This window comes from Pelecanus crispus, chromosome 8, assembly GCF_030463565.1.
Source record: "Pelecanus crispus isolate bPelCri1 chromosome 8, bPelCri1.pri, whole genome shotgun sequence".
NCBI lineage: Eukaryota > Metazoa > Chordata > Aves > Pelecaniformes > Pelecanidae > Pelecanus > Pelecanus crispus.
The window spans coordinates 13,222,919-13,238,458 of record NC_134650.1 but is presented as its reverse complement, the minus strand read 5'-3'; the positions used below and the strand labels follow the sequence as shown (position 1 = coordinate 13,238,458).

At 42.0% G+C, this 15,540-nt stretch overlaps 1 protein-coding gene across 1 annotated transcript in view; it reads right to left on the bottom strand.

Moving 5' to 3' along the window:
- Positions 1-1,184: 1,184 nt before the first annotated feature.
- The window catches only part of HTR4 (5-hydroxytryptamine receptor 4), a 117,519-nt gene continuing 103,163 nt past the window's right edge, over positions 1,185-15,540 (bottom strand). Inside the window, exon 6 of the mRNA XM_075715634.1 lies at positions 1,185-1,272. Within this exon, the coding sequence (XP_075571749.1) occupies positions 1,185-1,272 (88 nt within the window). The remainder of the gene's footprint in view (positions 1,273-15,540) is intronic.

Here is a 15,540-nt window from a genome sequence, read left to right as displayed (position 1 = left end):
TTGCGAAGTCTACAGCCTTGCCTACCCTTTCCATGCAAAGGTGGAAGCAGCTCACAAGGAACATAGCAACATCTACATGCAGGAAGCAGCTAAGGACTGAGATCTTTGTAAACAGAGATGTGCATATGCTGATATTTGAAAGTCTTGAAACTTCTTGCCTCAACTGGAAGAGAACAGAAACAAATAGAAAAATAAAGATGGAAAATGTGAGTAGAAGTCCGTCTTCCTAATGTAGCTAGAAAAGTTTTTCAGATGGTGTATTTTTCAAGATGGCACTTAGTGATGTATTACAGACTGACTCTGTCTCTTGGCCAACCTTTCTTCTTGTTAAGAATGCCCAAAGTTTGCTCAGATGAGGACAGCACTGGCAGCTTGCCTGGGGTTTGAGGGCCACAGCCTATCCATTGGCCTCTAAATGGCAGAGGATGGCCACTGTCTTTTGCAATTGGGCTGGATTGAAGTAGCGCTTGGAGGGCCTTCTGTTAGCAGTGAAATGTCTCTGTAAGTCCTACTCCAGCTTGTCAGGCACTATATACACCTTATGAATCTTCTACCAATGAACTTGGCCAGGAAACACAATAAAAGCATTTACTAAGAAAGCTCTGCAGGGCAGGGTGAATCAGCAGCTCATGCTGACCTTTCACCAGTAACTATAATCAAAGGACAAAGAGTTCCTCTTGTTTTGCTAAAGAAAACATAGTGCTGTTTCTCCCCTGACAGCATTTGGTTACCGGTGGGCAGGATCGTGCGCAGATAAAGCAGGCATTTAGTCTCACATCATGTTAGGGCTTTAGCCAGAACTTGTAATCTTTAAGATCATGATATGACAGGACAGAGAGCTGGCTTGGACACAGATGGCAGCTGCACTGGGTGGTTTGTATCTGTGTTGTTTCCTTACATTGACAGAAAACAGCTCACTCCTGGAGTAAGGCTCTGATGCAGTCATATAGTCCAGCTGTCCTTGCAGCTACAGGAAAGTCTCGTCAGCCGTTCTGCTCATGATCTTCCCATGCCCCCATCAATCTACACACATGCAGCTGGACGTTCCTGTGACGTCAGTGCAGGAGGCACCATGACAATGCAGACGAATGAGTTTTCATGAAGTTCTGCTGTCTGTAAATCCTTTGGGTATCCTAAAAGGAATCTGTTCCTTCAGCTCGCCCATTCCTCTTCTAGGACTGTGACTAGAAACAGGACTCTTGGGATTCAGGGTCATTGTGGATGGGAAGCTTCTCATGTTCCTGATGATGCCCATTATGTAAAACAGTGTACCTGGGAGTGGAAAAATAAAGAAAGATTTCTTAGTGCTAGTTAAAAGGACAAGCTTATGTAAAATGAGTTCTTGAAAACCCAAAAGTACATCTTCCAAATATCCAGATCCCAAATTAAGCAAATGTGAGTCCCTACTTTGCTCCATGGCAGGAAACCAAATCTTCAGTTTGATGCAGTCAAGGTAATCCCTCAAAACTAAGAACCTGTTGGTTTTCATGTATCTAAGGTGCAGCTGGTAATGAGGAAACCAGACCAAAGAACTAAGAAACACTAATCATCTGTGGGTGGACTAAGCTGAAAGCACTTCAGTTAATGTAGTCAATGTAAGCATTTAAAGAATCATTTGAGACTAGCTTGGGAAGTGAATGCTGTTTAAGATGAAACCAAGACCAACATTTCAGGGCATTTCTACTTACAAAAGAAAGTAGTCTCTGTCTATTGCAAAGTTGGGTTTAGTGCCAATCCTAGTATGTCTTATCAAACCAGTGCTCTTCAGGTCTGATGTCCTTTGGAGGTCTCATGTCATGTATATACCTTTCTGATATTTTTCCAGACTTCTGGCCAAATATGGAAAAGCAGAATTCAGCTGTAAGAAATTCCACATTATCTCTTACCCTGTGCCTCATCTATCAGCCCATTTCCTGCTGCCCACCTCAACATGGCTTTCTGAAAAGAACTGTTGATTTAGTTTGCTAATGACATGCAGCTCTTTTCCCTAAGTGGTGTGCAATGCTTAGCAGGAATAAGCAGATCTGAGGTGATAGCAAAAATGTTGGCTAACTGGAGTAAAACCATTTTAGCACATCTTTTAGAATTTCGCATCTAATCTTGCTTGCAAACCCCCTGAGGGGTACAGAGCAAGCCAGCTATCTTCCCTTGGCAGTCCCTTTCATTTAAACTAAAGCTGAACCACACCATCCTTTGAGTAGGTCCAGAAGCAGCAAGCTGCAAAAATAACTGTAAAAATACAATTTTCCCTAGTCTAAATGCATATCGGGGAAGTCAGGTCTCTGTTAAGACTTTCCTCTCCTGAGTGTTTAGAGACGTAGACATATTATTTCTCTTAGTAACAAACATCCAAGACATACCTGAAATATCCACACCCCAATAAAGATTAAAAAAAGCCTAAGAAAATAGAAGAATATATCAGTTCTTCTGCTGTTAGCAGAGGGAAAAGAAGTACTGTCAGCCTTAGGATTTGCTTGAATAATCATTAGAAAAAAGGTCAGGAACTACTCGTTGTCTACATATTCAAAACCTGATATTCTGACATCAATTTACTTGGCATTATTAACCTGGATGCATCTCTTTCTCCATTGAGTATGCTTGGGACTTAGGTTCCTAATTAAGGTGCTTACAATGCCACTGAAATGTCTGAAGTAGATGATCTGAATATCCTACAAATGATGTATCTGTTAGTTCCAGTAGATCAGCCATGGACTCAAAAACTCAAAAAAAGCCAGGGTATAAACTGTACTGCCTGTCTGAATTTGCCCTGGTGAGTATTCCTGGAGAAGTTTACGTTCTAATGTGCTAGATGCTGGTTTTCAAGATGGTCAGGCTTGATTGCTGTAATATAGGTCACTGTATGTGCAGATATATCCATCAAACATACTCCCTTGGTACTCCATCACTTTAAATAATGATCATAAATTTCAAAAGATGTGCTAGTTCTACCAACAAGATACAGACTTGATGTAAGAAACAGGAAAAGACATTTTACTTCTAACACTGAACAGACACTCCAATTAGATGACCATGAAGCATACAAGTCATAACGTGATTTTAATTTTATATACCAAGTCAGACATCACATTGTGTGAGGCAATCCACCAAAGAGACCTCTAGCATGGCAAAGTCTCTGCTACAAATGGCGATACAGAAGATGAGAGCCAGGAGAACCCCCACTCTGTGAACAAGGCAGACACAGTTCAGAGCAACTCAGGACTTGCTCAGAAGCACAACAGACAGGCACTGAAAGCTGACTTCATACAGGATATCCAAAGAGCCAAACCTTTCTTCTTCTTCTGCAGGAGTCAGAAAACAGTTGTGCAAGATCAGCAATTTAGCAGGTGATGCCGTTTGTTACAAAGATGCATTAAGCTAAAGAGAAGTCATTAAGGTGTCCCAGGATCTCTTGTGGCACAGAGTATCTGTCTGAAGCCTCTGGCAGTTAGCTCAACACTTCCAGCTGTTTACCCTGTGGGGAAAGAGGACTGGTAGGAGAGGAGGAAAGAGCATTCGTATGCAGGGTGCAAAAGCTGCGCTGCAGGGGTGATGGCTTGCTCTGGTACTGGCACATCATTCCTAAAATCTTACCAGCATCTCCAGGAACCTGTTAAAGGAGTCCTCCACCGGCGGGCTTTTGTGGTACCAGGATTGTTTTCACATACTGTAGTTTTTCCCTTCAAATGAAAGTTCAAAGCTACCTGCCAGTTACAGGGCACCAATTTAGTGTTGGATAAAAGACAGGACTGTAACAGCCCTGACTTTTTTCACAGCACCATGTCTTAACTGATCTGCTCTTCAATAGTTAATTTTTCAGGCATCAGTATCTATGGGAAGCAAGTTTCACAGAGAAAGCACAGTTGCACCTGAAACTCATTTTTGCCTCACCTATAGGAACACATGCCTAATGTGCCTCAGCTGTCACCCAGCTGAGAAGCCAAGCACTGTGGGATTTATCTTACAGACTGCAAGAAGAAAACAACACTCGGACCCTGCATGCATGGGCTGAATGTTTCAAGAGAAATTCATCAAGTAGGTTTGAGTAATGAATACATCTGAGGAAGCCATAATATGTGAAGCAGGAAAAAAATGTAAAAGGTTTAAATGCATTAAAGAAATTATCTGCAGCAAATTAGTTGCTCAGCTTTCCTGCCTATAATGAGTTCCTTTGATGGGATTTGTATACACTGGCACGTTAAGCTACCAAGCTCAATTACAAATAGCATCCCAGGCTGCCTCTGCTCTCTGCATTCGACTCCTCCCAGAACTGGGGGTGAGTGTTACTGTCATTTCACCTGACAGCTTTACTCAGATCATAAACACCACCACCCAGCAATAAAGCCCAATAATGAAAAGGCATTACCACCTATAAAGGGACCCTGCTGCAGGCTATTCGCATACTTGCCAAATAGTACTTTAATTGTGATGATGACCAATTTGGAGATAATTGCTTCTGCATCTCCTGCTGTTTCTGACAGTCCAATGGACTCTTTAATTAACTGGTTGGATTAGCTCTCAGCACAGCAGAGGGGACCTGTGTGGTTTTACCCTCTGTAGGCCCACAGCCAGAATAAGGATCTCCAGCATTATTCTGCGAACTTGGCAAGAGCCGGGGAGAAAACACCAAGGGGATGCAGTGGCTGTTTGTAATCTTCCCACTTTCATTCCCTGCAGAGCTATCCCCCACACTAACTTGTACAATTTATTAAGGAAGCAAAGCCAAAAAATTGCTGGTCTTTAGCTTCCCCAACCATCATGAAAAACAGTCACCATTTTCACAGAGCCTGAGGTCCCTACTTAGTCCTCTCCTGATGAGCAAACCCCTGGCATCCAGCTCTGTCCCCTGGGATCATGCCTGTTTTGCTGAAAAGCAGAAAGCAGTGCAATTTCAGGGCAGTGTTCCTGGCTCTGAACACAAAAGCTAACTGCATCCATTTCCTCGGCAGAGCATGACCCAGGAGGAGGGGAGGCAATATCCTGATGCTGTGTGTGCCATCTCTCTATCGGAGCTCACAGCCACCGGTCCAGTTTCCAGAAGGGAACCTCTGTCTGGAGACAGTGCCTGGGGTCCTTTGGACAGCAGGGAACAGACGGGAATTGGAAGGTATCTGGTCTTTCCCAGAAATACCTCCTACCAAACCTTCATGCTTGCAGGATCTGTGTAAAGCTGCCTACACTGGTTACACATACCCACGGCTCCTCTGCACCAACAGAAGTGCCTGGGAAGCACAGCTTGCAGTTCTGCAGCTGGTTTACCCATGAATTACTCCCCTGTTTTTTAACCATAGCCCTTGCTCTGAACGCTCATGTCCATCCTTCTTCCCTGAGCTCCCTGCAAACTCCAGTTCATCAGCCTGCAGGCAGTTGGCCCTGGTGGCTGCTGCGAAGGGCAAGGGGCCCCTCACAGGTACAGCAACTCTGCGAGGGTCTGGATCACATTAATACATACTGCTCATTAATAACAAACTGACAAAGAGAGCAAAGGCAGCCTTTCCCAGCTACAGCTGAATCACTAATGGGCTAAAGCACTTGTGTGGCAGCATCTCCTGCACTTTCCAAAGCCTCTGAACAAACACTGGGCTTAGTGTTCCCTCAGCAGCCTCTGTCCATTTAACCCTGGCAGGAGAAATAATTCTACCCAGAGGGTCATAATAATGAATAATGAATAAAGAAAAAAATGAGTAAAATAAATGCCCACAACTCTCCAAGCATGGCAAAGCTGGGCTGAAGGCAGATTAATGGAGGAAACCGCAGCCATCCTAAGCCCGCTGTAGGTACGCAGCTGTCTTTGCTCTCTCTTTAGCAATCCTTTCCCAATACACCTGTTCACATTATTAATTGCTTCCATTTTTGAACCGGCAGAAGGTGGTTGCTGTTGTCTTGACAATCACTGGAGACTGAGGTGAGGTTTTTCAGCTGTCCCTGGACTGGGTTGAGAAGGGTTCACTTTTTTGCGGGGGGATACCGGGAGCTGTTAAGTCTCCGCTCCCAGGGACTTTTGCCACCTAAACCCACTCCCCCTCTGCCCGGAAAATGAAGGACACATTGTCACCAGGTAGCGAAGAGATTTTACACACACATTCAGACACTGAGAGGTCGATGTTACTGCAGAAGTAGGTGGATGGGTGCATTTATAGCATAAATGTCTGTTACTGGTACTGCCAGTCTCAGCTGGGTACACAAATGGCTGCTGGGAAGTTTAGACATGAACTATACAAAAAGCTGAGAAGCACCATGTTTCATCGTATTTGCAAATCTTTTTGCTACTCTTTATATTATAAATGCGGAATGCTTACTGCTGGAGTTTCTAAATATCCCCTGGTAATGCAAGAATAGAAGATAAAAACCTTGTATCAAATTCTTTGAAATAAGTGCTGTTCTTAGCTGTTCACATTAAATTGTTTGAAGCCTGTAATATATTCTACCACTGGCTGCAGCAGTGACCTTGCAGATGTGCTAGCCTGTGAGAGTCTCCTAATGACCCCACACTCACACAGTTCAGGAAAATTACCCCTAACTGAAATGAAACTGTGCTCCTCCGACATCCCTGTACTGGGATTTGGGGTTTGTTGCCAGTGGTTCATTAGTGACTCCCTACTGGACTGATGGAGAGAACTCGGGCATGGCAGAGTCAGGCAAGGAACAAGTTTTAACTGTGACATTCTTAAAAATTTGAAATGATAAGAAAAGAAATAAATCTGCAGGTTTTGTGGCACTGAAAGTTTTCCTGAGTTTGTGCCATTTTCTATTTGTCTTTTTTAAAAAAAAAATTAAAAAGGAAGCATTCTGTAAAAATGACAAGTGAAATTTTTCATTTAAAGGCACTGCAATTTGTTGTTGGTTTTGCGAATTTGGTTAATGGTTTTATTTTAACTTTTTTTTTTTCTTTGGTCAACTTCTTGCGTTCCAAGTAAGATTTCAAATTAAACCAAGTATTAAATTTCAACAAAACCAAAACTCTGAAAAGTCTACATCAACTCATGTTTTCCTGCCAGTAGCACACTGTAGTCCAAACTAAAGCAGGAATCTCTTGCGCTGAGCTCTGTCAAGCTCCTTTTGAAGACAACGCATGCCCTGAAAAAATGTACAGGAGGATTTAGTTTACCACTAGGAGATTTAATAGGTTGGAGTGGATGTTTAAGGGAGGTCAGAGCATTTGAGAAACATGCAATTACAAAGACTTACTTGCTCAAAAATAATAACTTTCAGGCTAAAATCACAGTGGTACAGAAAATGCTTTTCCCATTCTCCAAAAGTTTTCACAGTTTCAAATATTTTCTCCATTTTTGATCTCTAACAAGTCTGAAAATTCTCATGAGTCAGAAAAGAATTAATAAAAAAAAACCAAAACAACAGACTCCAATTCATGTTCAAGGCCTTTTTCTGCCTTTTATCAAGGTGACTGATTTAACCACTGTGATACCGGCAATTTTGTGTGAATGAGCACTCACTGGCCCGTCTCTCTAATTTTCTCATTTTTCCAGTTGTTGATTATCAGCACTCCAAATGAAACATTTCAAAATACATCTCTTCCTTCATATGCAACTAGAAACTCCCTCCAGGACCCCAGAAAACTTCTCAGTAACAGCTTTTGTATAGCCAATTTGCATCTTCGAAGGTTGTGACAATGGTTGCAGAGGCAACCCAGAAAACCCAATTATTTCTGGTTATTCTTAGTGAACACAATCAACTTTTCCACTGCTCTCCCATTCCTCCCACCTTTGGTTCTGCTCCCAGTGGGCTCAGACAGGCAGACAGGAGTCTTGCACCTTTGCATCTCATTCTGCACTATTTCCTCTGAGTTTTGCCTGCAAGGTTCTGATGACCCCATGGTTGTGCCATAGCTGTGGGGTAAAAGTGATGCCAATTGCTTTGGTGCAGAAGAGCAAAGCTGTCAGCCATAGGAAAGCTGTAAACTATGTTTCTGAGCAGCCCACCAGCAGTGCAGCCCTCAGGCTGCCCAGTGAGTGAAGATCTGCCACAAGTGGCTTCTTGAGGTAGCCTCGGTAGGACATATGCACAAGGAGATGCAAGGGCCAGGAATTAGAACCTGGATAATGGCCAGAACTGGAGAAATAGAGACTCCTTCAATCTCAACAAAGAAACCTTGACACTGTGTCTCTGATTTCATCTGTGTTCAGACCAGATCCTGAAGTTTGATGTGAAAATAGTGGGGCAGGAGCTCTCAGAAATAAAATAGTGCAAAGGAGTTGAAGTGCAAAGAATTGTCTCCAGATCCATCACATGCCTTGCAAGATGATGAAGCTGGTAAAGTGAAGCTGGTACAATAAGATTTCCAAAAAGGAAGGCAAATAGTTGATGATTGCTCCCAGTTACATCATGAAACCTCTTGTTATTTGCAGAACCACCCAGTAAACTAGAGGAACTAGTTTTTGTTGGGACTAGAGGAAGACAAGATGTTACTATGTAAGATGTGATAAACTGTGAAGATTTATGTTTTGCTTGAGCAGAGAGTCCCATTTTTAATAATGGAATCTACCATTATTGAACTCAACTACCTAAGATGGTATACTGTAGAAAGAGTTTGCACATAGGTAGAAGCTGGCTGGAGCCACGTTTTAAGTGGAACTGAGCTTCCAAATTGAATAAAGAATTGAAAGTTTTCTTAGATTTGAAAATTGTGTTGGTTGACTATTTATCTTTCCCTGCATTTTTCTTTCTCTCACAGCTGCAAAATTCTTCAGTGGTTTCCCATCTGGAATATATGCAGCACCACTATTGTAGCTTCACACTCTATATAGTGTCCATTTCTCAAAGCTCCATTTCTTTCAGATGGACTTACAGAGAAAGAATAAATAACTCTCTTCAATATCAAATTGGGATTACAGTTAACAATCACTTGGCAGACCAGGGTAGGTTATTTTAATAAACACATTATTCTGAAATAAGCCTTCCACCATCTGTTCAGTCCCATAATTACAAATGCAAACAACATAATTCATAAATGCAATATAAAAGAGAAGGAAAGAGAGAACAGCTTAAGATGACTGTTTGTTAGTTATTCCAGACAGTGATGCATCTGCTTACTTTATTCCTGTTTCAGAAGCAGGTAGAAAACAGTCTTTTAATTCTATTTTATGGCAGTCACTAACCCTCAGTAAACGATTGCCTGTAGATGATAGAGATGTTAAGTGCAGTATGGTTTCTGGTTGGCATCATTATTTAGCTATGTCTACAATGGAAGCGCCCAAGAAAGATCAGACAGACCATCCTGAATCCCAGTGGGTGAGGAATAAACTTTGAGCATGTTTTGTAGAACAGCAGGAAAGAGCCTGTGGCGTTGGAGTGCCCTCCAGGGTTACAGGAGCTAAGGGTAAAGATGACAATGCTATTGTCTCCCTGAAAAGGTGCTTCTGACATTTTGGAAAACTGGGGAATCTTGGGAAACAGTCAGAAAGTTGAGAAGAGTGTAAACATAAAATCCAAGAATCTCTGGGATTTGCTATTTTGATCTGTGATGGTTTTCATTTTCAAAGAGGGAATTTTTTTTTTTTAATCTGAAATACACAAAATGTCAAAATGAAATGTGAATAAAATATGTTGTTTCATTCCCATTTTCTGCTGAAAAAAAATGAATACCCATAATCCAAATTAAATGTATTTTCATGAAACATTTGATTTTAATACAGCTGCATATTTAATTTTCAAAAGGTCAGTGCAGAATTGTCCTTCTCTCACAATTAGCAGGTTCATAGACTCCGTTTTTTATAAAGGACTAATTTTATAATTAAAAGCTTTCTAGTAACTCTGTAATGTCTGGGCTGAATGACTCATGCTTCCAGCCACTGAAGTGAACTTCTACATTTGGTCATCAGTAGAAAATCATTAGAGCAGGATAAGAAAAATACCCCCTACCTATTCAAAACGATTCCTGGGGCAAAATGGAGCCAGAAATTACAAGCTCGTTCTGTCTTTTTGTTGATATGGATCAACACTGCAGAACAACATAAATCGATTTCATATTCAATGCTGCAAAACTAGCAATATCTCTAATACTTCTAGGATGAACAGCTCCTCTTGTTTCTCTGTGGGATTCTCATTTCTTCCTGTTTCTGAGATGAGCAAGATACTTGCAAGATTTCCTAGCAATAAGGTTTAAGCTTATTGTGTATCGTCCTTGTGCTGCATCTGATTGACCTGCAACCCAGAGGAGACCAGCACGTTATCAAAGGTGAGTTAACTAAAGGTAGGTCTTTCACTGCACCTGCACATGACTACTTGTGATCTGCATTGTCCAATAGAAGCCGATTCAGAGAGAATTTCTCTCTGAATGAACTCAGAAAAACACAATGAGAACTACTCCAAGAGAACTCCCTCAAATATCAGATATATTCCTTTAACTCAGTAGAGATACACTTAACGTTCGTCTCTTGTGCGCTTTCAAGCGCAGGGCTCCCACCCAAGTGGGCTGGAGGAAGCTGGATTTCAAACCAGACGAACCCAGGCGTGGGGATGGTGAAGCCGTCATTATGGCTGGCTGCTTCTTCTGCTTGGGAGCTGAGTTAGTCTGGATGGCAGACAAATGTCTCCATCCCCTCCTCCTATGACTATTTCTCTTCATTGCAAGCTGACAGCCTGCAGAGCCCATAAAGATATGGTATGATTATCTGAGTAAAGTGGCTGGGGTCGATGATTTGCTAAATCGCCTATTGGAGCTCTGGTGGAGAAACAGCTGAGCAGACACGGTCGGTACCTGTCTGTCCCTTTGCAGACAGCACCAGGAAAGCACAGTAATGTGGCAAAGAAAATGAAAGCCATCCTCTGCAACGAGCCTTACAACAGGGACCTTCCTTTGCCTTCAGTGTCTTTTATTCCAATCTTGGGGAGGGATCATCATTTATCTGTGTGCAAAATGCACCTAGTCAGCGGACTTGATGTCTCAAGTAGCATCAGCACCAAAGAAAAAATATTCCTAAATTCTTAAAATGTCCTACCCAAATTTGAAGTCTGTCCTAGTCCTACTATTTAATTATTTTTTTTAAATGAAGAGGGCAAATATCAGTGGACCATTCCTCCTTAGAGATGATGCAGTCCTTTGGGAAAACATGGGTAAAATCCACAGAAATGTCACCAAAAGTTCAATTTTCCCATTGCAGCTGAATGGTGAAAATCCAGATCTCAGGAAAACATTGGATTGCTGAATTATTTGTATGGATATGACAGCAATGTTGATTTTGAAGTCTTTTGTAGTCAAATGTAAATACAAATTTGTCTCTATCACGTGACAAGTGTTTATTTTTTTCCACTCCTGAGTAGTTATGCTGAATATCTTCATTATCTTTAAATCAAATAATGCTGTTCAGACCTTGTGAGCTGGAATTAAGCACTCATCATTCTTTACTAAATTTCAGTTAGAAGTTTTAAAAACAGCTGTCTCCAGCCTACATAATCCAGCCTTCAGTACACTTTGTAAGACTTCTACATGCCGCCTCAGATTTAAAATTAGTAGACAGTTCTCCAAGTAAGCAAAGTCCTCAAGTGAGAGAAACATACTGCTGGGAAAAAAAAATACTATTTTCTTCGTATCTGACAAGTCACAGAAAACAAAGAAAGCATCTATCAATATGTTTGTTTCTCCTCTTTCTTTTTCCTTTTTTTCCATCATTCCTGAAGGATGTTTTCCTCAGCTGAAGCTCGCCTGTTCTCTCACTCTTACAAGCCAGCTCTGGCTGCCACTTGCTCTAATGACCTGCAGCTCCAGCGCGTGATCCCAGACCTCAGTCAGACATGGACCGTACAGTACCAGGAAAGTCATTGTAGCTACGAGAGGCATTTCCTCATCTCCAAAAGCGGAGGTGTGCAGATAATGCCTAGTGGATATGTGACTGCACAGGCACACAGGCTTTAGGCTGATATACAATAGAAATGTTTCATTTTTTTTTTTTCTGGCAAAACAAGGCCAAAATCCCATCCAGTTCATTTTGTTTATGTGTTTACAGTAGAAGCATATCTTTTTTAAGGGGGATGTTTAACTTCTTTTAAAAGTGCAGGCAAATAATAAACTGAAATATCATTTTGAAATGAAATGTCAAAACACTTCAGCATCTTGTTTCCTTTTTGTTTTCTCCTGCTGAAAACATTTGCCGAATTTGACCCAATCAGTTTGTTTCCCTGGAACTGCAAGTGCTCATTACAGCTTCCTTTTTTTAATTCTTTTTATTGCCAGGCTCTATTAATGAATTTGGTCTAAGAAAAATTATAGGAACCCATTTAAGCTACTTTAACTTCAACAACTAATCCCAGCACACTGCTCCTTTACTCAGAAGACTCTTGTTCCATGAATGGAGGAAAATCATATCGGTCTCTCTGGTAGAGTGCTGAACACAACACTTCACTTGGCACAGGAAATAGATTGGATAAAGATCGATTCATGAAGATAACTAATTAAGAGCCTGGCCTGAGTCAGCCAAGGCTTTTCACATAGATCAGCAGAGAAGCAAAGAGGTGACTCTTCAATAAAAAATAGGGCTGAAGGAACACATTTTTTTATGTCATTATCTCTGAGCTCTGGCTAAAACCTTTTGTATGATGTTATAAAGTCTCATTGTTGTATTGAATAATAGCCTCTTAACATGATAATTACATTCTTGATAGACATAAAAAGTTAAAAACAGGAACATGACTACAGATACTTTAATGCTAAGCAAATAGACAAATGCTAAACATGCTAATAAGAACAACTATCAGCTAAGTTCTTCAGTGAGCTATTTTAAGAAATTGTTGACAGAGGATTACCAGGGACTCAGGACACCTCAAGACTGCAGAGGTGGCTTTTCCAACAATTCCTGTTTGACTGTGGGCAAACCATGCCATTTCTCTGAGCCTTCTTTCATTGTGGATAAAATAGAGGCAATAATACTTCCTTTGTATGCCTTGTCTTTAGATTTTAGCCTCTTTGGAACAAACGTTGTGTCATTTCAGATATGAAGAATGTATGGTACAACTAAATCATACTTTGGTTCAGGGCTGTGGTGCTCCAGCAGCAGCAATTAATCACCTACATAAAAATAGTTTCTTTCAATTTTAAAATGTCAGAAATGCTTTCCAGGACAAACCAACCGACAGCTGTAGGAAAGGTGTTTTATTTATTGAAGAACTTCTTTCCTCCACTAAATCCTTCACACCGTCAGAAGGTGGGAATCTCCTGCCTCTGGGTCACTGACCGTAACGATGCTCTCAGGCTGGCAAAATAGAAACAGGGAGATGACTGGGTTTGGTTTGGACCTCCTGTTTCTCATTGCAGAGTCACAATAATTAGATTCCACCTTTCCTCTGGTTCTTTTAGCAATACTTACAAAAAGGCTGAAGCCTCCCTGCGCTGTAATAGTGTCGCTGCAGCTCTGCAGCGCTGTACTTGTGACACAAGCTGGCATCACATGGGACACTCCCTTTGCAAGGAGCAGCACCCACCAGTAGCTGTCCTCTCTTCTGCTGACCAGGTAATACTGCTGTCCTGTTTTCATGCTGTTCACATGCTGTCCTTCAGCATCTCAGTTTTACCTGACATAATTTCAGACAAGGGGAATGGTTGAGACTGGCCAGGCATCATGCCAGTTGGCCCTGACCCACACTGAACAGGTCTATTTTCCGTCGCCTCCAGTGGAGATTGCTCTGAAAGTCCATCTGATGTTTGTCACTGTTGGCCAGTTATTAATTGTAACATGGATGTTGCTAAGATATGCCTGAGATTTTTAATAACTTTTTAAGTAAGAACAGCAAACAATCTCTGAGTGGGGCGTGGAAGAGGCGAGAAACACAGGACGTGATCCCTTGGGCATATGCATTTGTGACTGTGTTTGTATAGCTTGTATATCTTCCTGCCTGCCCATTTCCTAGCTCTTGTCTTATGAAACCAAACCTTCAGTAGCAAGCAGCTGAACAGGTTAATTTTTTCAGCATAAAGCAGTGTCACCACTGAGAAAGTTAATACTTTGGGAGTTGGCTACCAGATCTCCGCCATGAGACAGAATCACTGAACTGCTGATGGCTCGGTGGCTTTTTGGACATGAGACAACAGGGCTCAACTGGACCTTAAATAAACCAAATAACCACATACCCAAAACACACCATCGCTGTTGTCAAAGTTGTTCTCTGCTGTCAGCCTGACCCAAGCAGCAATGCTCAACTGAGAATGAAGTTTCTGTTTCCCAGGGAGCTGATAAACTCTCGTTGCTGTTGCCCCAGTGCTCCACGGCCTGATTGGATTTTCCCTTTCATGCTCAAGTGGGTGCCTGTGCCTTCCAGAGCTGTCAAATGTGGCAGCTTTCAAACAGCAAAACTCACTTTAAAAATAATCAGCCTCATTATACCATTAGCAGTTTTGATCCTGTCAGAACAATAGCTGCCACGTTTCTCCAGCACATCCTAAATGCATCTCACTCTCCCCTTGCTGGAAAGATTAGCAGTTTGCATCTCACCTCCTCCTGGGTGTAAGAATGAGAATCACAGGCACCCCTACGTGGAAGAACACCCGACTCGGAGTGTGCGAGGGATGCCATCTCTCTGCTCCCCTCCGCCCCATTGATGAAGACCTGGTGGGGTGCTGGCACCCCTAGCTCTCTCCCCCACAGCTCCAGGTGCTGAGCAGCGCTGTGGATCTTAAACAGAAAGATGATGCTAGCTAATGCCCCTCCTGACCCCACTGGAGTGGTTGAAGACACCCCCTCCCTCCCCAAATTGCTGAACTTGACTATTGGAAAATATCAGCATATGGTGCAATAGTTTAAAAATAAGCCTGCTTTGCTTTCTGTTTGGAGCTGCTGAGACAATGTCTGGAGAAGCAGCCTTGGATCTCATCTCAGAGTGAACCAGGGGATGAAGAAGGCATCACCAGGAAGGTCCCCAGGCACCTGGGCTGAAAGGTTCTTTTTCCTCATTCTAACAAGTCCAGTGGAGGCATTAGAGATAAGACAAAGATTATCAGCTACCCCATGCCACCTCTCTGCTGATATAGGGCTGTACCACTTGTCATTACTTTATCCAGCCCGATTTTGGTCATCTAAAGGATGTTTCTACAGTGGTTCCCTCAAGACTACCTCATGTGCTAATAGATGTCATCATTGACTGGCTTAATTATGCTTGTCCTATCTCCCAGCTTGGAGTTTTGTCTTTTCCCAGCCTCCTTATGCTTCCATCTTTCAGCTGCTTGACCTGAATTATGTTTATAAGTTTCCTATTTTCCACTGCAGGACATTCTGCTCAACTTTAGCAAAAGGCCTTGGACTTTGGATATTACGAACATAAATGTGACGATGACTGGTGATGAAAAACAGCATCCACACAGCAACCAAGATGATAGAGTCAGTCCAGAGACGTTGACTTCTTCCATCACAGGTTTGCAACTAGTTAATGTTATAATAGTTGATGTTTCCACAAAAGAAACAGAAGCTTGGGCACTGAAGGACAGAAACTAAGCTAACTTTAAAATCAGCGAAGGAGCTATTTGTTTTCAGTGATCTAAATCCATTTGCTAATTATAAGCACCAGGGTAAACAAGTAAGCAAATGAGTGAGGCCATTC